At 40.1% G+C, this 23737-nt stretch overlaps 1 protein-coding gene across 1 annotated transcript in view; it reads left to right on the top strand.

The window, feature by feature from the left end:
* Positions 1 to 7451: 7451 nt before the first annotated feature.
* The window catches only part of zc2hc1a (zinc finger, C2HC-type containing 1A), a 90680-nt gene continuing 74394 nt past the window's right edge, over positions 7452 to 23737 (top strand). Inside the window, exons 1-3 of the mRNA XM_080194055.1 lie at positions 7452 to 7517; positions 10472 to 10539; positions 14749 to 14865. Of these exons, the coding sequence (XP_080050181.1) occupies positions 7493 to 7517; positions 10472 to 10539; positions 14749 to 14865 (210 nt within the window). The 5' untranslated portion in view covers positions 7452 to 7492. The remainder of the gene's footprint in view (positions 7518 to 10471; positions 10540 to 14748; positions 14866 to 23737) is intronic.

Raw genomic sequence — 23737 nt, 5'->3', positions numbered from 1 at the left:
AGTACAGTTACAACACTGAATGCACTTTTCGACTCACCCAGGAATCAAGCTCTCCCACCTGACTTGCTGATTGATTCCTCTCTGCAGCTGTCCTTTCTTTCTCATGTCAGCCTCATGGTTTCAGTATTTTATCTTTCTTGTTAATAGTTCTGCTTGCAGGTCAAGGTTCATCATGTCACATGGATCAGTATTCATTATATCCAAAAGTTATAACTGATTACTTCACAAGTGATACAAACTCTTAAAATTCCTATGCAACATGTTTTAAAACAATTACAGATTCCCCAAACATTTTAAAGTAATTATAAATTTTCCTGATTGTTATTGCTTCCAATGGCCATCGCAATAAATCACAATTAATGGGCTGATGAGACATCTTCTGAGAGATGTAAGATTGAGTAACTGTGTTTCTACAGGGCTGATGCTGGAGGTGCGGCACCAGGCAAAGGTGCATCCTGAGGATGCACAAGTAAACAAGTAAAGTACATCTTCCATCAGAGCATACATATACTCCTCAGTGAGATCTCGCTGTGGTTAGAATAGGTAGCACAAGGTGAGCATCATGCCAAACGTGAGAAGGAACAGGTGATGGAGGCAGTGGCAACTGGAGGTATTCCCCAGTGGAGGAATGAGAGTTGCCCCATCTATGCTCACTTGGCCTGAGATGTTGTGCCTAGGGTTTCATGCACAAAGTGGATGCTTGTGCAGCAGCAAAAGGAAATCATAGAATCCCTACAATGCAGAAGGAAGCCATTTGGCCCATCAAATCGGCACCAAATCTCCAACAGAGCATCTTACCCAGGTCCACCCCTTTGCCCTATTCCCATAACCTAATCCCCCTGCTAATCCCCCTAACCTACCCATCTTGGGACACTAAGGGACAATTTATCATGGCCAATCCATCTAACCTGGACATCTTTGGACTATAGGAGGAAACTGAAGCACCTGAGGAAACCCATGCAGACAAGGGGAGAACGTGCAAACTCCACACAGACCATTAGCCAAGGCTGGAATTGCAATGTGCAGCCATCTGTCAAAGTTTTGTAATGCAGTGCTGAGCCTTGGGCTGAGAAAGAAGTAAGCATTCATGTCTCAGGTTATGAATACATAAGTTCTTCTATTGAAAAACTAACCAAATCAATGGAGAATCATATGTGGATGTCCATCAAGTCAATGCAGGAGCAGCAGACTGACATGTATCAAATGCATAATACACTCTGCAGCATTGACCACTGCATTGCAGTGAGATTGTATAGATGCATGGACAGGCAGGCCAGTGCTCTACTGCTCCTGGTCAATGTAGAGGTCCAGGTGGGCTTCTGAAATGGTTGAGGGAGATAGGGATGATGTACATGTTGTTACTCCTGAAAGGATTGCATCTTCTGATATTGTCCGTCTCAATAGAGGCCAGTATCTTAAAAAAAGTCTGAAATCCTGGTTAGTTACTAAAAGAATGAATCCGCAACATTCCAAATTTAAAACATAAAAACTTTTACTACACAAGAATCAAACAAAGGAAATACTATATTCTAAAATTGAGAATCGACGTAAGTTACAAGTGAATTAACAGACAAATTGTGATTGATTATAAACTATAAATGTTACATTAAGTAGCAGATACAATGAAGACAGATTTTGCAAATTGGTTGAACCATCCACCCAGTTATCAAACAAAGAACAAAGAACAAAGAACAACCCAGCACGGGAAACAGGCCCTTCAGCCCAACGAGCCCGCGCCGCCGCATCTTCCTACACCTACCCTGCCCTGTGTGTATGTGAGTGGAACCCCTAATGTAGCCAGATTCAGGGGAGAATAGTGTCAATTTGGTACACCAATCAGCCTAAGAGCACATCTTTGGGGTTTGGGAGGAAACCGGAGTGCCTGGAGGAAACCTACGCTACCACAGGGAGAATGCGCAAACTCCCACAGACACAGGCCCAAATCCATGTATCTGCACAGCTAGCAGTGATAGTCACTGAGCTGAAGTGGCGCCCATCTGCTGGTCCAGGATTAAGCACACACAATGACACAAAGTACTAGGCCACTCCTGGAACCTCCAAGAGCAGCCCACGCACGACCCACCGTGTGCATGCCCCTCGTTTGACAACAAGGTGGACCGACCCTGTGGAATAAAAAGACAAAAACGTTAACATGTAATACTACATTTCCGGTGTCGTCCCGAGGCTCTGACCCTATTGAATACCCTCTACTATAAACCTCCATCCTTGTTTCGCTCATGAGTCTATCTAAGTAAACTTTAAACAAGTCCAACGTGCCTGCCTCCACCACCCTACTCGGTACCGCGTTCCATACCCCCACGACCCTCTGCGTGAAAAACCTTCCTCTCATATCCAAATTATACTTCTCCCCCCTCACCCTTAGATCGTGACCTCTCGTAATTGTCCCCAATCTAGGGAAAAGCCTACCACTGTTGACTCTATCTATTCCCTTCAGTATTTTATATACCTCTATCATATCCCCCCTTAATCTCCGTCTTTCTAAGGAGAAGAGCCCCAGTTTCTCCAACCTTTCCTCATAACTCAGTCCTTCCATGCCAGGCAACATCCTGGTAAACTTCCTCTGCGCCCTCTCCAGGGTCTCCACGTCCTTCTGGTAGTAAGGTGACCAGAACTGGACGCAGTACTCCAAATGCGGTCTAACCAACGTTCTGTACGACTGAAGCATTAGACGGCAGCTCTTATACTCTATACCCCTTCCTATGAAGGCTAGCATTCCATAAGCTTTCTTCACAACCTTCTCTACTTGTGTCGACACCTTCAGAGACTTGTGCACCTGCACTCCCAGGTCCCTCTGTATCTCTATACTCTTAATCGGTCTACCTTTTATCACGTAACTCCTCCCTGCATTATTCCTTCCAAAATGCATCACCTCGCATTTGTCAGGATTAAATTCCATCTGCCATCTATCTGCCCAATATACCAACCTATCTATATCCTGCTGTGTCACCTGACAGTCCTCCTCAGTATCTGCCAATCCTGCCATCTTGGTGTCATCCGCAAACTTGCTGATCACGCCCTCTTCCAAGTCGTTTATATATACTACAAAGAGGAGAGGTCCCAGTACTGAGTCCTGCAGCACACCACTGGTGACTGGCCTCCAGCCCGAAAAGGTCCCCTCGACAACTACTCTCTGTCTCCTATTGCCCAGCCAGTTTTCAATCCACCTAGCTACCTGTCCTTGTATCCCATGTGTCTTAACCTTTTCTACCAGCCTACCATGAGGGACTTTGTCAAACGCCTTACTGAAATCCATATCGATGACATGAACGGCTCACCCATCGTCAACCGTTTTTGTCACCTCCTCAAGGAATTCCACCAGATTCGTAAGGCAAGACCGCCCCCAAACAAAGCCATGTTGCGTATCCCTAATCAGATCGCAACGCTCCAAATGCTCATACATCCTATCCCTAAGAATTTTTTCCAATAATTTTCCTACCACCGATGTCAAACTCACTGGTCTATAATTACCAGGGTTATCCCTACTACCCTTTTTAAACAGCGGTACCACATTAGCTACCCTCCAGTCTTCTGGGACCTCACCTGTGTCCAAAGAAGAGACAAAGATTTGCGTCAGAGGCCCAGCAATTTCATCTTTCACCTCCCTAAGCAGCCTGGGATAAATACCATCAGGCCCCGGAGCTTTATCCGCTTTTATGCTACCTAAAAACCTCAGCACTTCCTCCCTCGTAATGGATATTTCCTTCCACTGATCTACAGCTCCCTCCAAGACACTACACGACACCAAACCCCTCTCCTTCGTGAATACCAACGCAAAGTATTCATTCAGGATCTCTCCCATTCCCTCAGTCCTGATACATAGCTCCCCTCCTTTGTCCCTAAGAGGACCAATTTTCCCTCTAACCACTCTCTTGCTCCTAATATAAGAGTAAAATGCTTTTGGATTTTCCTTAATCCTATCAGCCAAAGCCATTTCATGCCCTCTTTTCGCCCTTCTAACTCCCCTTTTTAGCTCCCTCCTACTCTCTCTATATTCCTCCAGTGCACTCTCCGTTCCCAGTTGTTTCGACCTAACATATGCCTCCCTCTTCTTCCTGACCAAGTCTTCGATACCCCCTGTAATCCACGGCTCTCTAATCCTGCCTTTCCCATCCTTCCTCTTTACCGGCACATGCCTTTCCTGCAACATTTTCAGTTTGCCCTTAAAAGCCTCCCACTTACCAAACGTGGACTTGCCAGCTAACAACCCCTCCCAATCAGACTCAGTCACAAGGTCCTTCAAAATCCTGTCTTCCTTATGAAGAGTTTCATCCTTCTAGGATGTACCCAAGGTGAGAGCAGCGCACAATCAACCCAGGTTCCACAGGCAAGCTCTTCATCAAAAATGGCAACACTTGCAGAACCTCCTCAATGCTTTCTAGATGGAATAAATACACCAATGTTATCTTCACGTAACAGAAACAGCTGCAGTAATTAGATATTTGCTTATTCTCAGCTTCTGGATGTAACATCACTATTTTTCAGCTTGCCTGTGTGTACTACTGGACTCATCAAATTCTCAAGAGCCTTGATTGATGTGTTCCCTTATATGCTTTCAACACAGGTTCAGTCCCATAGAATCATAGAATAAGATCATAGAATTCCTACAGTGTAGAAGCAGACCATTCAGTCCATCAAGTCTGCAACAACTCGCTCCGATAGAGCATCTTATCCAGACTTCATCCCCATAACGTCATGCATTTACCCTGCTAATCCCCCTGACACTAAGGGGCAATTTAGCATGGCCAGTCAACCTAACCTTCACATCTTTGAACTGTGGGAGGAAACCCCATGCAGATACAGGGAGAATGTGCAACCTGCACACAGACAGTGACCCAAGGTGGGAATTGACCCCAGGTCCCTGAAACTGTGAGGCAGCAATGCTAACCACAGTGCCCCTTGCCGCCCCCTCACATATTCTTCTCATAAGTTTTGGTTTCCAATTGCAGTTTCAGTACTTGTTTCCTTAGAAACTGGAAGGATCAGTTTCCTTTCTCAGTTTCCCTTTTCATTTCAGGTCCGTTCTCAGAAAAAAAGTGAACTTTGGCCACACATTCCATCACACCTCTTCTCTTGAGAAAAAGAAACCTGTACTGCAGTGAAAGTTTCTTTATAACAGTTTTAAATAGTGAAGGATCACTGCGAACATCTTAACAAATTATTCATTACATACAGTAGAGGTAGCCCTTCTCATTTTTCACAATATTATGTTATATTTATGAAATTATGAGAGTTTAACCAGAGCAAAAGCAAGTCAAGGTAACAATTAGAATTAGCAGCATTCAAACATCATAGAATTATAATTCAGAGCTTGTCTTCTCTCCTACACCCCTCCTTTAAACTCTGGACAGGGCATCAGCAATTACATTGATTTTCTTCAAATTGTGCTCAATTCTTAGACTGAATAGCTGCAGCATCAATATTCAGTGCAACAGCTGAATGTTCCTCATGCATGACTTTTCCAAAAACACCAGTGCATTCTGATAATTGTAAATTAATTTACCTCCTTGATTATTCAAAACAAATGTTTCAAATTTTTGAAGAGCCAACACATAAGTTAATGATTCCTTCTCATTTATGGAGTATTTTTGTTGACATTTTCTTGAGAGATAACTGACTGGAAGCTCTATAACAATACCATCACCTTATCGCAACACTGTTGCTACACCAACATCACCAGCATTAATAGCTGTTTAGAATGGCTTATTGAAATTCAGAGCAGCCAAACCAGGTTCATTTATCAATACAACCTTTAACCTCCCCAAGGTGGTCTGACAAGACTCTGTCCGGTTAACTTTTATATTTTTCTTCAATAAGTTTGTTGATGGGGGTGACTACTGTGCTGAAATTTGAGACAAACATCCTGTAGAATCCATACATCCTGAGAAACCAAAGTATTTTCTGTTTTGCTTTAGGGCAGGAAAGTCCATAATTGTTTTAAGTTTAGTTTTTTTGTGCAACACCCGACCTTGCCCCACATCATGTCACAAAAAGGTGACTTTGACCTTGGCAAACTCACTTTTCGCCAAGTTGATCACCAAATCATCTTTTTGTAACCCATCAAATAATTCACTTATGAGTTCCACATGTTCTTCCCAAGTATTACGTTGTGTGTAATCTGGCAACTACTTGCTTTCATAACCTGTTGCAATCTTCATTGCAAATGACTCCACCTTACATTCGCACAAGCCATCTAGGTTTAAGGGAGCAGAGATTTCTTTGCCTTAATCTGATATTGGAACTTGCTAATACCCTTTTAGCAAATAGATTTTACTCATAAAGTTTGAATTTCCAACTCTGTCAATGCAATCCTTTAATCAGGGGATTGAATAAGAATCAGATTTTATCACAAGATTAACTTTAATTTAATCAATGCAGGGATCTCAGTGATCCATCAGGTTTTAGTACTAGTATGACTAGAAAACTCCAGCTACTTTGACTTGGTTTGATTTAATTTAATCTCTGACTGGAACTAATTTTCCAGTATTCATTAACTATTTTGCTTGATGGGTGTAGCATTCCCCACATTAGCATCATAGATCCTAAAGAAGTTCACCCTAGTCTACATCAATACATGAGGTGGCGATGCCAGCGTTGGACTGGGGTGTCCACATACCTGATGAAGGAGCAGCACTCTGGAACTTGAGATTCCAAATAAACCTTTTGGACTTTAGCCTGATGTTGTGAGACTTCTTATTATATGAATACACATGATGCATATTTTATAAATAGCTTGGCTAAACTACCTTATAACTTATTTGGAAGATTTGGAAGAATTGTAATATAATTATTATTTATAAGATATATGAATTGTTATATTTATCTTAGGTCTCATATATGAAAAATACAGTATTCTATTTGTTGTATACTGTATTCATGCATAACATATCATATAACAAATATATAACAGTATATAATTATTATATAACAGAATAATGCATTTGTTATAATATTCTAACAAAATAAATATAAACATTTACATGTTAAATATAATACGTGTAACAATTATAATTTTATAACAAGTATAATCAATTATATATTTAATAATTTGTTATAAGTACAATAACATTATATAGACTTGTATAACATATACAATAAATGTAACAAACATAAATATAACACGGGGAATAATCGATATATTATTTTTATAATTATAGTTATTGTATATATGTCATATATTTATAAATGTCATGTAATTGTAATACATTGTAATTAAATATATAATTATATGTTATGCAATTATGAAAACAAACTATTAGAATTAAATAACAAACACATAAAGATTTAACAATTCTACAGCTTGTGTTATAAGTATACAATAAGTGTATCTGTTGGAAACAGTATGATCTTTAACAGAAAGGCCCCTGTGTGAACACTGGCCTGAGGCGGGGACAGGGCGGAGCTGAGTTAGCAGCCAATCAGATTGACCGATGTTTCCGTGTGCCGACCAGTTTGCGTTGCTAATGAGACGAAGATGGAGGCGGTGCCGGTGGTGGAAGGTGAGTGAATGAGCGGGCGGGGAGCTCTCCGAAAACTCCCCTTGTCCTGGGGCGGCGGGACCGGCTGCTGATGGTGCAGGGTGCCGGCACCCTCTGGGCTTCATCCGCCGCAGTGACCCCGGTGAAGGGCGAGTCCGCATCTCCCCAACCGCAGGGATGCGAAGGCCGGCAGTCCAGGCTCATCATCTGTCTCTTTCATGTTTGACAATGATTTCCCTGTATGCCGAATGCTGCTGGAGTTTTATTTATCTCCCATATGAAAACGTTAAAAACGATACAAGCGTGAATTCCATTTTTGAAGTAATTACTTGGAGTCAGCCCCTAACTGCGGTGATGTCCTTCCTGCCTCTGTCTCCGCAGCCACTCTTCTCCGCCCTGCACCGATTCATTTAATGAGTCTTATATGGACCATTTGATTTGGTATTCGCTTTACTAAAAAAAAACACTTTAAATGGTGCGAGCAGCTAAGTAAGGCTTAAACATACCCAATTCTATTATCATCCAAATCAAATTCCACTAAATAAGTTTAGTTAACTGAACTACTTTGTTTTAAAAGCTTTCCTTCCCACTTGTAGTTGAATGTAATATTGTGATAATTAATACTGTTACAGTATTTTGTGTGTATATTTATACATATGTGTTGCTGTATGTCCAAATTTGAGAAATTAAAAACATGGCATTTATATTGAGCCTGTTTTGTGGTTGTCCATGTGTTGGATTGGAAGCCTTTGTGATTAAAAAGGCAGTTAGTTGGCTGATGGTTGCCCTGATGGCTAATTTGCACTGAATCATAGCTGACAATGAAATGAAGAAGTACCTAATAGATGTTGCAGCTTTATTCGTACCCTGGTCCCATTACATTCATTATTATTGATGAGTCAGGACAAAGTCCTGCCAGGCATCCCTTTTGGTTTTGTCAGTGTATGTGAAACCTACACTGCACTGATTAAAACTTGCATTGTGCCCAAATTGCATCGTAGAACCCTGATTTACAATTTTGCAGCAAGAGACTTGTTAACCCCCTGATACTATCATAAGTATTGTGGCAGTTGGAAGGAGAATATTGTTTAATCCTTCACCTAATCCTTTCCTACCGGATCAGTAGAGTGGTTAAAATTTAGTTAGCCCGTTTGTGTCTGAATATATAAATCAACGATAAATTAGCCTTTATCCCAATGTTTTACTCTCCATCTCAGATGGGTTATTTTTTAAGTAATGTACCTTTTGTTATCCATAATTATCTGATAGTTAAACTGACAAAAGCATTATAGCATACTGATTTATTTTTGGGTGATGTGAGTTAGCAATAAACTGCCATACTGCCTTCTCTGCAGAGTTCTCAATTCAGGAAACCAGTCTGCCTTTGCACACCTCAGTGTGTGCATATTATCCTGCTTATTTCGTCTGTTAGCTTTTAATTTTAAAATACCATTTAGTTGACTTTGTGGATGTTAAAATTTAGATTTGTATTGGTTACTATTATGCTACTGTTGTATTACAGCTACTGAAAGTTAAATCCTAAACAGGTGGTGGCTTGCCAGTTGTCGTAGTGCATATTTTGTTTTGCTCCACAACTAAACCCCGTTTTAATGTCAAATGCAACACAACTGGCCTATTAGAGTCAACCTTCTCGATGGATCCACTAATTGTGTAATACTCAGCTGCAGGAATTAAATTGAAGAAAAACATATCAGCTACAATCAATGTACTTCAAAAATATTGGGGAAAACCATATGTTGGAAGATTAGTGTTAATTTGAAGAGCTGTATTTTGTTTTAGTTAGAGGAAGAGATTTTCTGGCTATTCGGTATTAATGGTGAGAAAGCATTACCAAAATGAATATTTCTCAAAACTGCCATCTGGGAACACTTGTTTACAAAGTGTCTCACTTTGTCTCAAAATCAATGTCTGAATTTAGCAATCAGACAAGTATCAGCAGCCTTCGCTGCTAACCACTAAAAAAGAGCTGACAAAGACGTAAGTGGGCTTAGAGCATCGATTTCCCATATTCAGACATGACTTTCAATCTGATGCCATTTATATGTGTGACATATAGCAACAGTGATGTTATCAAGCAGTTTGAGTAGCCACTCACTGAAGAATTGCCCCAGATAGCAAACCATGAATCAAAATGCATGAATTACAATTTCTTTTTTAATAACTTCGCAGAAAGCAAAATAAACATTGGGACATACACAAGGGATTAAGATAAAAGTTGAAAAATGAACATGGAATTTCTATTATGCAATGGCGCTGGAAGTATTGCAAATCATTGCTTCAAGGACTCACTGGTGATTTTAAAATTCCACATAAAGAACTGTGATAATTAAGTGCTCATTAAACACAAGTAGGACTTTGTGCTGTTCTGTGGCAAGATGTGTTAACATAAGTACGCATGTGTATATTGGGCTGGTAAAGGATTGGAAATTGCTTGTCCAGTTCAACATGAACTGCTTAGGAAATCTCTCAAGCAGGTGGTCAAAATAATACTTCACAAATGTGAAGTAAAAGACAATGGCTGGAATTTTCTGGCTGTTCCTGCCAATGCTGAATTCTTGCCGGGGGTTCCCTGGCAGCAGGGAGTTCGTACAATGGGAAACGTGCTATAGAGCTGCATGGAAAATCTGCCTAATGAAGGTGGATTGTATACCACATAATGGCACTGCCATTGACCACAAACAGATTTGTTGGTAAAGTACAGACAGCAATCTCCAGTTTCTTCATTATGTTCACTTTAAATGTAAATCTGTTGGTTAACAATGTTGCTTTACGACTCACCAGGCTTTCTACTTTAAATATAATAAAGTCACAAATGTTTAAGCTAGTATTTGATATCTTGAAAATCACAGACATCCATGTTTATGCTTTTTGAAGGACAAGAGTTATCCAATAGTGTAAGTCTGTAAATGAGTAGTCTTTAAATGTATTTAGATGTTGGTATTCTGTTCATGAAGGTGTAGCAGCAGAAGGTAATCTTATACCTTGCCGAATTTGTGGAAGAACGTTTTTGCCAGCAGTCCGGGTAAGTGAATGGTATCAAATGAATTTTCTCTCCTTTTCATACCCCAACCATTGTTATATTGCCCAGAAATGATCAAGCTGTATTGTTTCGTTCAGGACTAAGAAATGGATGTCATCATTAATAGAAGGAACGTTCAACAACAACTTAAGTTTAGTGCCTTTAACTTTAATGAAACATCCTAAGGTGCTTCACAGCATTATAAAACAGATCTTGAACTAGAGCAAAACTACGTGATGCACAATTTAAACCTATTCTGGGGAAAATATTTTCAATAGGTTGAGGTTTTATATTTAAATAAAACTTGAAATTGCTCGATTAGAAAACAGTTGAGTGTAAAAATTCATGTAATCAAATTATGTTCAATTATATAACTGCATTATCATTCAATATTGAAAGAATCTTCCATTAGGAAATGCCTCTAATACCAAAATCTTCTATTTTTGGGGGGAATTAAATGAAAGAAAAATGGTACTGAGATAGTTTGTCTGTAATATGTTGACATAGATTGCAATGATCTGCTTCAAATTCAAATTTGGCAGCACTTCCCTGGTCCTGGCTTCAGGCAAGCTTGTAATTTGAATTAGAATCATGCTGAAATAATTTTGGAGACTGTGACAACTAAATAATACTACATGTACTGCATGTTCTGCATGTCCCCTCATTTAGCTATGTCAGCTACTGTCTATCCAGATGTGTGTGTATATACTGTTAAGCTCTTTTTTTTTCTCTCAGCCTAATTTACAACACAAATTTGAATTAGTATTTTATTGAATACCAAGCCAAGAATGCAATGTGGGAGCAACTGCATTATTATGGGTAATGGGTCGGATCTCAAACAATGACAAGAAAGAGTACAGGAATGAGATAGAGAATCTGGTGAATTGGTGGGCAACAATAATCTCTCCCTCAATGTCAGCAAAACAAAGGAGATTGTCATCAACTTCAGGAAGCATAAAGGAGAACATGCCCCATCTACATCAATGGAGACAAAGTAGAAAGGTTCGAGAGCTTCAAGTGTTTAGGTGTCCAGATCAACAAATTGTCCTGGTCCTCCTGTGCCCGTGCTGTAGTTAAGAAAGTACACCAATGCCTCTACTTTCTCAGAAGACTAAGGAAATTTGGCATGTCCACTACGACTCTCTCCAACTTTTACAGATGCACCATAGAAACCATTCTTTCTGGTTGTACCACAGCTTGGTATGGCTCCTGCTCTGCCCAAGACTGCAAGGAACTACAAAAGGTTGTAAATGTAGCCCAATCCATCTCGCAAACCAGCCTCCCATCCATTGACTCTGTCTACATTTCCTGCTGCCTCAGGAAAATAGCCAGCATAATTAAGGACCCCGCGTACCCCGGACATCCCCTTTTCCACCTTCTTCTATCGGGAAAAAGATACAAAAGTCTGAGGTCAAGTACAACGGACTTAAGAACAACTTCTTTCCTGCTGCTGTCAGACATTTGAATGGACTTACCTTGCATTAAGTTGATCTTTGTCTACACCCTAGCTATGACTGTAAACACTACATTCTGCATTCTCTCTCTTTTCCTTCTCTTCAAACGGTATGCTTTGTCTGTATAGCATGCAAGAAACAATACTTTTCGCTGTATGCTAATACATGTGACAATAATAAGTCAAATCAAACTGTAGCTAACAGTGGTTAGCATTACTGCCTCACAGCGCTAAGAACCTGGGTTCAATTCCTGGCTTGGGTTACTGTCTGTGTGGAGTTTGCACATTCTCCCTGTGTTTGTATGGGTTTCCTCCCATATTCTGTTAGTTAGGTGCATTGACCCAAACAGGTGCCAGACTGGGGCGACTAGGGGAATTTCACAATAACTTCATTGCATTGTTAATGTGAGCCTTACATGTGACTAATAAATAATAAATATTCAGCTATAAAATGTCAGTATAGTAACAATGAACCTGAATTTAAAATGTCTAGCATTTTTAAAAATTTGGATTTCCAAAAGGTTACACTCTCCAAAGCCCCATATTAATCAGAGAAAGCAGTTTTGCAGCTGTCGACTACTTGGACGTCTGATCTGCGAAAGTGCCTGCCCATCATCTCTAGCAACTTGGATTGACTTCAGCCCAGGCTACTGGGCTGAATTCTGTAGACTGTCATGCAGAAATGCATTTGGGCAGAAACAATCCAACCGAAGTGCAGATGGATCCATATCTCAAACCTATCCTTTGTTCAGTTTAGTGCTGAATTACTATTTTCATTGAGAAGGCATAAGAATGTCTGATGTAAATACCTGGAAAAGTTCACATTGCACCTGCTGAGGTTATGCAAGTTACTGAATAAAACTTTTGTTCTATTTTTGTCTGTGCTTCATGCTCAGTCTGTAACAAAAATAAGAAATCAGCTCCATTATTAACATCACCGTTCTTCATCATCAATACTCAAATCCAGCAAAAATAAATATGATGACTTAGAGATTCCTGCCAGTGAACTTAACAAGTGTTATGTTCTGATCAGTCAACATGTATTAGATAGACAATGGAGCTTGGTGAATGTATCCAGAAACTAAAATAAAAACAAATTGCTCAAAATATGAAGATGTCTGTCAAATGAAAAGTTGTATAACTTAACATTTAGGTGACTATCTCTTATTAGTCTTGTTTGTTCAGAGATACTGACTGGTTTGTTGTGCATCTCCATCATTTTCTGTTATTTGGATTTCCAGAATTTGTAGATTTGTTTCTTTCTACCTAGAAATTGAATTATTTTAGAGTAGTTTTGTTTCTAGTCACTTCATACAGAACTTAAGTATTGCTGAAAAAAAGTGATGCATCTTTCATCAGAGTAGATGCAAAGATAGCAAACTGCAAAGAAAACGATAAATTACCCTGCTTGAGTAAAAAATGCTGATTGGTTGGTCGAGGTGTTTTCATGGAGAAAACAGGGAGCTATTGCTCCCCCTGCTTTTGTTTAATTTTAAAAAGATTGTGCTTCTTTTGAATTGAGCAAAAGCATAGGTAACAGTAGTTCCCCGGTATTCTTTTCATGGCAACGCCTTAACCAGCTAATCCACAATCTTTTCTCATGTTGCATGAATGTTGCTCCCTTTGAAATTTGGCATTCTTGTGTCTGTCCTGATGAGTATAAGATGAAAAGCTTCAACAATATGTCTCTTTTATCAGCAGTACTCAAGTTTTGTTCATCATTTGATTTGATTTTATTAACATTACATGTATTCGTATACAGTGAAAAGTATTATTTCTTGCACACTATACAGACAAAGCATTCCATTTATAGAGTACGTAGGGGAGAAGGAAAGAAGAGGGTGCAGAATTAAATGTTACAATTATAGCTAGGGTGTTGAGAAAGATCAATTTAATATAAGGTGACAGCAGAGAAGAAGCTGTTCTTGAATTGATTGGTACCTGATCTCAGAAGGTGGAAGAAAGGGTGCCCATCGTGCGTGGGGGTTCTTGATTATGCTGGCTGCTTTCCCAAGGCAGCAGGAAGTGTGGACAGTATCAGTGGATGGGAGGCTGGTTTGCATGATGAACTGGGCTGCATTCACAATCCTTTGTAATTTTGTGCGGTCTTGGACAGAACAGAAGCCATACCAAGTTGTGATGCTTTCTATAGTGCATCTCTGGTGAGAGTCGTAGTGGACATGACAAATTTCCTTACCCTCCTAAGAAAGTAAAGGCTTTCTTAAAGTGTCAGCTTGGAAGGACCAGAACAAGTTGTTGGTGATCCAGACACCTAGAAACTTGAAGTTCTCGACATTTTCACTTCAACCCTATTGATGTAGACAGGGGCGTGTCCTCCACTATGTATCCTGAAGTCAATGACTATCTCCTTCATTTTAGTGACATTGAGCAAGAGATTGCGCTATTTCACCAGATTTTCTATTTCTTTCCTGTACTCTGTCTCATCATTGTTTGAGATCCAACAAAAATTTAACATCATTGCAATCGAAAGATAACTGTTATTGATAAGGTTTTATGCATGAATGCAATAATGGGAGTAAGCCATCAAATGCAGAAATCTGATGATGGAAACTAATGGGACTTTCTGTATTCCATGGGTGAGTGACACTACCCATCAGATTCTCCAACAGTAAAAAATTTCTGAACCTGAATTGTTTGCATCAATGAAATGTAATTGCTTTTTGTAGGTAAATTGTAATTTCAAAGCAAATACTGCTCTGCATTCCAACACAACTTTGAGATTGCACTTTTTTTTGCAGTTAAAGCATGAACCCATCTGCCACAAAAGTGCTAACAAGAAAAGAAAAACCTTTGACTCCAGTAGGCAGAGAGCTGAAGGAACTGATATTCCCACCATAAAACCTCTGAAGCCCAAGGTAGGTAAATAAAATTTTCACTATTTTTAGTGGCTTTATTTTCAAACAGGTCAATGGATAGTAAACTGAATAAGTCAAATATCCCAACCTTTATTGTACCTTTGGCAGTGATTGTTTTTTTTGAAATTTGCCCTCACTTGGGAATCTCCCTGTTTTTGATGTTTATTTGTACAGATTTCTCTGTATTTTTAATAACTGCAAGTATAAGATTCTGTATATACTGTGTGGAGCTAAAAATGAGTTACCTTGGGGTTAAAATTTGAGATTTTGTATAGATCTTTGATTCTGTAGCTTAATTTAGGAAGTACACCCATCTGCCCCAGTTCAATCCTCACTCCTTCTACCCAGAGCTTCTGACTTGTCACTCATTATTCCCAACTACATGTTGTGAGGCAGCATTTGGAATGGGAGACATATACTTTAGCTTTCACCTATATGGAATAGTAGCGATTAAATTTTTAATGGTTGTCATAGATTTGTTTGCAGGTCTTGAACCTACTAAATAGGATTTGTGAACTTCCTTGTGCATGAGGTATATTTAAAACATATAGTATCTTTCTTTATGGTGAATGCCGTAAGCAACCTCCGAATTTTACTCTTTATATTGACTTTTGTTTCTTTTAACAGTCAGGCTTGAATTACACAATCGTTTGTTTGCCTACATAATTGTGTCTGCATTTTAAAAGACTAATTTGTTCAATGAAGCGTTTTGAACCACTCGTGAAAAATGCACCAGAGCAAATGTTACGCCTTTTGGTGGAATTTCTCTTATCGATTAAACAACACTTCTCTTTGAAATATTTTTTGAACTCCCCTCTCTGTAGTTCTTTATTTTGCATGTACATAATCTTTGGATATTGAAACTGTCGTGTCCGTATGCAACAAGACAAGGAGAACCAGGCTTGGGCTAAGTGGCAAGTAACATTTATGCTACTAAATTGCCAGCCAGTGACCATTTCCAACAAGGGAGAATCTAACTAACTTCCCTTGATATGCAATGGCATACCATCAGTGAATCCCCTACTATCAACATCCTGTGAGTTACCATTGACCAGAAACCTAACTGGACAAGCTGTATAAAGATTATAAGAGCAGGCCAGAGGTTGGATGTTCAGTTTCTGACCCTTCTGAGCCTGTCCACCATCTCTGAGGTACAAGTCACGAGTGTGATGGAATCCTATCCACTCTCCTGGATGAGTGTGGCCCCAGCAACATTCGAGAAGCTTGACACCATTGAGGATAAAACTGCTCACTCATCATCTTAAACATTCACTCCTTCCACCACTGACACATAATGACAGCAGTGTATATGATATACAAAGTGTACTGCAGCATTCATCAAAGTTCTTTCAACTGCACCTTCCAAACCTTACATTGGTCCAAATCTTGAGAGTAATGCAAGTTAAGCAAAGATCTCTACCTCTTCTATTTAAAAGGACAAGGTTAGCAAATACGTGGAGACACCATCACCTTCAAGCTCCTGTACAAGCCACATAACATCCTGAATTGAAATTATTTTGCCATTCCTCATTGTTGCTGGGTCAAAATCCTGGACCTTCTTTCCTAACAGCAGCAAAGATGTACTTACACCATGTGGACTGCAGCGGTTCAAGAAGGTGGCTTACAACTGCCACCGCCTTAATGGCAATTAATGATAAATAAATGTTAGTCTAGATACCAACACCCACATTCCATGAAGGAACTAGTAAAAACAAAATCCATTAAGGTCACGTTCTGCTTGGTAGTACAGATCTTCAATTTTGCTGAAAAGACGGAGAGGCTGCCAAAGCTTTTTGTCTTGCACTCATCATGACAACTGCAGGAATGCCAAATTCAAGCAATCACTGTGATCAGTTGTGAAGGTAACCCTGGATGAAGCATTATCCAGAAGAAATCAGCAAGGAACTATAGATTCCCTAAGCTCCCTTCAATTCAAAAAATGCACAAGGCTGAAACATTTTTCTTTTGTTTGCCCAAAACAAAATGTCTGCTATTGCATGCCCACAATTGGGCAGCGTTTGCTGAGCAGCTCCGAGAGCATTAATAATTTATGATCAGTTGAATTTGTAACAAGGCTCATTTATGTTTGCTCGAAGCAATATACTCTGCATACCCAGAGACCTGGACTCTGCAAATAAATGGAAAATGTTTAAGCCTTTCCCCTTTTTTCAATTGCCCAGGAGCATAGGGGACACAGTTTTCCGTTGTCATTTCCATGACACTGCTTTGGCCAATCAGAGCTGACTTGCCAACCAAGTATAACCCCTTTTTCCTGTTGTTTAAATTATTGTGATTGTTTGAAATTTAGCATTCTTGTGTTTGTCTATAAGATGAAAAGCTTCAGCGACATGCCTCTCTTTTCAGGAATATTCATATTCTGTTATATTATCCTGTATTGTAAGCACTAACTACATTAAATGTTGAAATATTGAAATGGTAAGGTCACAAGTGATTTTCTATGAATGATTTGGTCCATAATCTTGACAGTAATGAAAGTTAAGCAAAGGGAAGTTGTTTCTACCCAATACTGTGCTCAGTTCTGGTTGCCTCATTACAGGAAGGATGTGGAAGCTATTGAAAGGGTGCAGAGGAGATTTACAAGGATGTTGCCTGGATTGGGTGGCATGATGTATGAGGATAGTTTGAGGGAGTTTGATCTTTTCTCCTTAGGGAGACAAAGGTTGAGAGATGACCTGATAGAGGTGTATTAAGATGTTAAGAGGTATAGATCAGGTCGATTCTCAGAGGGCTAGAATGGTTGCTATGAGAGAACACAGGTTTAAGGTGCTGGGGAGTAGGTACAGAGGAGATATCAGGGGTAAGTTTTTCACTCAGAGCGTGGTGGGTGAGTGGAATCGGCTGCCGTCGGTGGTGGTGGAGGCAAATTTGATAGGGTCTTTCAAGAGACTTCTAGATGAGTACGTGGAACTTAATAGAATTGAGGGTTATAGGTAAGCCTAGTAGGTATGGATATCATTGGTGCAACTTGTGGGCCGAAGGGCCTATTCATGCTGTAGTTTTTCTATGTTCTACTTTCTAATAATTGCACCCATTTGACGTGGTCTAGAAATATTCGTATTTCCAGATCAGAAATAATGTGTCTGTGATTTTTTTGTTTCAATTTCCAAATATTTTTATCTTCAGCTCTCATCCTTGGTTCTATATCAGTGTAATTAGGTTGAGTTGCACACCATTCAGAATAGTAAAATAGTGCTTGAAATTAGTAGAATGTAAAATTAGTCAAATTCTTTTTCAAATTATTTTAACTTTACATATTTTGTAATATTTTGGGATGTGGGCATTGCTGGCTAGGGCAGCATTTATTGTCCACCTCTGTCCTTGAGAAGGTGGTGGTATACTCCTTTCTTCAACTGCTGTGGTCTGTGTTTTAGGGACACCCACAGTGCTGTCAGGACGGGAGTTCCAGGATTTTGACCCAGTAACTGAAGGAACGGCTGCAGTATAGTTCCAAGTCAGAGTGGTGGATGACTTGAAGAGGAACTTGGGGTTCCTGTGCGCCTGCTGGGTGGTAGAGGTCATAGGATTGGAAGATGTTGTCGAAGGAGCTTTGGGGAATTGCTGCAGTGCGTTTTATAAATGGTACACATTGCTGCCATACTGTGCTGGTGATGGAGGAAGTGAGTATTTGGAGAAAGTGGTGATTAGCGTACCAATCAAGTGGGCTGCTTGAGAGCTGTTGGAACTGCGCTCATCCAAGTAAGTGCAGAGCATTCCATCACACACCTAGCTTGAGCCTTGTAAATGGTGGTCAGGCATTGTGGAATCAGGAGGTTAGTTACTACCACAGAGTTCTCAACCCCTGACCTGTTCTTGTACCTACAGTATTTGTATGGCTGGTTAATTCAGCTTCTGGTTAGTGCTAGCCATCACTATTGATAGTGGACAATTCAACAGTGGTAATGCCAGTGGAAAGCTCAGGGGTGCTGGTTGAATTCTCTTTTGTTGGCGATGGCATAGCCAGGTTCTAAAGTTAGGGGGAGAGAACACATTTAAAAAAAAAAGTGCCACAACGCTTACCAAATAATTTTAAATTCATTATACACTTTTATTATGTTTTGATTTTAAATACAAAATAAAAGTTATTTAATTATTTTACATTTTAAACGTAAAATGAAAACAAAATGAAGCAATATGAAAAATTATCCTCGTGATTGCATGCCTTCCTCGCTGCCTGAAGTCCCCACGTCCGTATTGTAGTACACGGATCGAGACTTCAGATCTCCGGAAGAGATGTGATGGGCCCATGAGGAACACCCCGTTGAAAAGGTGCCACTTTTGAAGAATGTGTTCGGGGAGAGTGGTCACTCCCCCTCTAGCTACATCACTGCCACTACCAGCCCAAGCCTGAATATTGTCCACATCTTGCTCCCAGCGGATGTCAGCTCTGCGGTAAATGAGGAGTCGCAAATGCTGCCACACGTTGTATAATCATCTGCAAACATCCTCACTTTTGACCTTGTAATGCAAGAAGGATCACTGATGAAACAGCTGAAAATGGTTGGACCTGGGACACTACCCCTAAAGAACTGAAGTGGAACTGAGATTGACCACCAACAAACATAATCATCTTCCTTTGTGCTAGGTATGACTCCAACCGGCAGAGACTGTTTCCCCTCATTACCATTGACTTCAGTTTTGCTGGGGGTCCTTGATGTTGCATTCGATTAAATGCTCCCTTGATGTAAAGGCAGTCATTCTTGCCTCACTTCCACAGTTTAGATCTTTTGTCCATTTTTTAGATCAAGACTCTCACAAAGTCAAGAGCTGACTGGCCTTGGCAAGATCCAAACTAGCATGTTATTGCTGAATAAATGGTGCCTGATAGCACCACTGTCGACACTTTCCATGAGTTGGCTGATGATCAGGAGTAGACTGATGGATTTATGATTTACCAGGTTGAATTTGTCCTGCTTTTTGTAGACAGGGCATAGCTGGACATTTTTTTTATACTGCCTGGTAGATGCCAGTACAGTATCGTAGCTGTACTGAAACAGCTTGGCTAGTTCTGGAGCACAGGTCTTCAGTACTATTACTGGAATGTTGCCAGATTCCATGATCTTTGCAGTATCCAGGGTTTTGTTTGTTGATACCACGTGGAGTGAATTGAATTGGCTGAAGACAGGCATCTATGATGCTAGGGACCTCAGGAGGAGGCCAAAATGGATCATGCACTGGGCATTTCCAGCTAAAGATAGCCACAAGTACTTTAGCGTTGCCTTTTGCATTGATATGTCAGACTCCTCCATCATTGGTGAACAAAAGCGGAAAATGCTGGAAAACCTCAGTGGGTTTTTGTGTCCAACTGACAACTTCAAAGCTTCAGCTTGAAATGTTAACTCTGTTTATATTTCCATAGGTACTGCCAGACCTGCTGAGTTTTTCCAGCATTTTCAGTTTTCAGATTTCCAGCATTCATAGTATTGTGCTTTTTATATTAAGGATAGGAATATTTGGAGTCTCCTTCTCCCGTTTAATTTTCAACCATCATTCACGGCTGGATTTAGCAGGACTGCAGAGTTTGGAACTGATCCTTAGTGGGATTATTTTGCCTCTTTTGCATGCTCCTTCTGCTGTACAGCATGCAAGTAGGCCTGTGTTGTAGCTTCACCATGTTGACACTTTTTTAAAAAATATCATTTTTGGGACATGAGCTTCGCTGGTTGCCCAAGGACAGTTGAGTCAACCACGTTGCTGTGCTATGGAGTCACATGTTGGCTAGACTAGATAAGGATGGCAGACTTCCTTCCCTTAAGGAAATTAGTGGATCAGATGGGTTTTTCTACCAATTGACAATGGTTTCATGGTCATCACTAGATTGTTAATTCCAGATTTTTTTTTAATTGAACTCAAATTCCACCATCTGCTCTGGCAGGATTTGAACCTAGGTACCCAGAACATGAGCTGAGTTTCTGGATTAATGGTCTAGTGTTAATACCCTAGGTTATCACCGCTCCTCGTTTTTAGGTATGTTGCGTGCCACTCATGAAATGTCCTGCTGAATGCTTCATTGAACCAGTTTGATCCTGTAGCTTGCTCGTAGAGTGGGGATATGTTGCCCCATATGGTTGCAGATTGTGGTTGTACACAATTAAGCTGATAGCGCACAGTGATTTGTGGTTGGCCAACACTGAGTTGCTTGATCTGTTTGAAATCTATTCCCTTGAGTCTTGTGCTGGTGCCATATAACACAATGAAGGGCATCCTCAATATGAAGATGGGACTTCCTCTCCACAAGGAAAGTTGTGATCATTCCTTCCAATACTGTGATTGACAGATGCATTTGTCATCCCTCCCCTGAGTGGCTACCAAGCCATTCAGTGGCAAGGGCACTGAGTGGCTTGATAGCAACATGACTGACCTACCTAACCAAGTCTTAAAGAGCATAACTGCTAGACTGTGTCTTCAGCTGTTGAGAGAACTGACGAGGGAAAAGTCTACATTACCTCATCCTGACCAATTCATTTTTTGCACAAGCATTTGCCTGGACCTCTAGATTACTAGTCCAGTGACATTACCACTATGCCGCACCCCCACTCAACATCGCTGTAAGTATTCTGATGAAAAGTTTTGTTCAAGTAAGTTAGTGGCGGGAGGATGAAGCTTTAACTTACACAAGGAGAGAGGAGGGAAAAAACATTCCTTGGTGAGTTTTTATGATTTGGAGTGCACTGTCTGGGTGATGGAAGCAGATTTACTTACAATTTTCAGCCATAAAAAGGAAATGGATAAATAATTGATGCGGTGGAGAGGAGAATATTGATGGTTTTTAGGGCTGTGAGGAAAGAACAGGGTAATAGGACTAATTGGATAACTCATCAACGAGACAGAACAAACATTCATGGCCAAGTGGCAGCCACCTGTTAATGTTATGCTTTTGGTTTCTGGAATCGAGGGATATGGCTAGCAGACGGGAAAGTGTAGTTGAAGCCTACCGTCAACTGTGGTGATATTTGGCAAAATAGGTTTGGTGGACCATATGGTCTACTCTATTTCTTATCTTCATTTAGTCTTGTAAGAACACAAGAATTTCGAGCAGAGGTAGGCCACTTGGCCCTCGAGCCTACTCCACCATTCAATGAGATAACAGCTGATCTGATTGTGGCTGTTGTCTGACCTCCATAACTCGACTCTCTTCTTAATCAAAAATCTATCCAGCTTAGCCTTGAATGTGTTCAGTGACCGAGACTCCACTGTCCTCTGGGAAAGAGAATTCCACAGACTTATCTGCAAGAGATAAAACTCTCCTTTTTGTCTTGAATGGGAGACCCCTAATTTTTAAACTTTGTCCCCTAGTTGTGGACTCTCCACAAAAGGAAACATCTCGGTATCCATCCTGTCAAGTTCTCTCTGGATCTTATGTTTTAATAAGATACTCTTTCATTCTTCTAAACCCCAACCTGCTCAATATTTTCTCATACGCTAACCCCTTCATTTCAGGAATCAGCTATGCGAACTTTCTCTGAGCTGATCTGCACACAGTACTCGTGATGCAGTCTCACTAAGGCACTGTACAGATGTAGCAACATTTCCCTTATTTTGTACTTGATATCCTTTGCAATAAATACCAACATTCCATTTGTCTTTCGTTGTACTTGCGTACTAGCTTCTTGTGATTTATGTACCAGTATACCCCAATTCTTCTATACTGTAAAGTTCTGTTTTGTGTCTCTGTTTAAATAATGTACAGTTTTTCTATTCTTCCTGCCAAGCGGACAAGTTTATTCTTTCCCACATTATGCTCCATCTGCAGATTTTGGACCATTAACTTAATCTATCTGTATCCTTTATAGAATATGTCCTCTTGACAACTTATTTTCCTATGTATCCCTGTGTCATCAGCAAATTTAGTTACCATACATTTTGTCCCTTCATCCAATTCATTGTAAATAATTGGAGCCCCACTACTGATCTCTGTGGTACTTGATTAGTTATAGCTTGCCAATCTGAAAATGATTCATTTATTGCTACTCTTATGTCCTACAGGCTAACCAATCCTCTATCCATGCCAATATGTTACCTCTTACGCCATGAGCTCTTACTTACAAAGTAATCTTTGTAGCACCTTATGACTAATGCAAGTTGCTTTTTCATAACTAGTTTTCACAATGTGTTTGTTTAGGTGTGGTTCTGAGGTCTATGCTGGGACCATCTTTAATGTTGGACAAAATGAAAGGGACATGTGACCTATTCTAAAATCTGCCCAGTAGCAGGCCTGGATGGTTTGGTGGTTGAATATTAAATGGGGCCAGATGTTTTCCTGGGAAAAAGGTGATAAATGTTTAAGCTTGGAGACGCTGGGGGCAATTCGCCCAAAAAAATTCTAAGTGCTGAATTTGTGGGAAAACTGGTGTAAATCACGATTGTTCATTTTTATTTAATGGGAGTTCAGACTCGAATCTCCCATGCTCTGTGCAATGCAGAGATCACAACTATGAATATCATTAAAAGCTCGGAAGTTGAGGGGGCACTATTCATGCCATAATCTGGCAGTTTTGGAATTCTGTGCATGCGCAATGGCCCTCAACTGTCAGCCTTCCATTTGCTGGTCAGCTCAATTACTTGCTAGCATGTATAAGTATTGCTAGGAATTCTATTTTAATAGTGGTATTCTGCTCTTTCAGCTTCAGCATTATTCAGATCTGAAAAAATGTGAGCAATCTAATATTAATTTCAATCTTGCTGTTTATTTTTGGCTGAGAGGTTTCAAATGAAATGCTTAAATGAGACTGAGCCTAAAGTACAACTGCCTAAATGTTTGATATATACATGAGCAAGTTTATTAAGAGTTTGTGTTTCATATTGTGTGTGCAGTCTCTTCTTTGAATAGTAAATCTTCATACAGGTTCTTGGA

Source organism: Carcharhinus amblyrhynchos, chromosome 8, assembly GCF_965287045.1.
Source record: "Carcharhinus amblyrhynchos chromosome 8, sCarAmb.v2.hapA, whole genome shotgun sequence".
In the NCBI taxonomy this organism is placed as follows: domain Eukaryota; kingdom Metazoa; phylum Chordata; class Chondrichthyes; order Carcharhiniformes; family Carcharhinidae; genus Carcharhinus; species Carcharhinus amblyrhynchos.
This window is presented reverse-complemented; position numbering and strand designations above follow the sequence as displayed.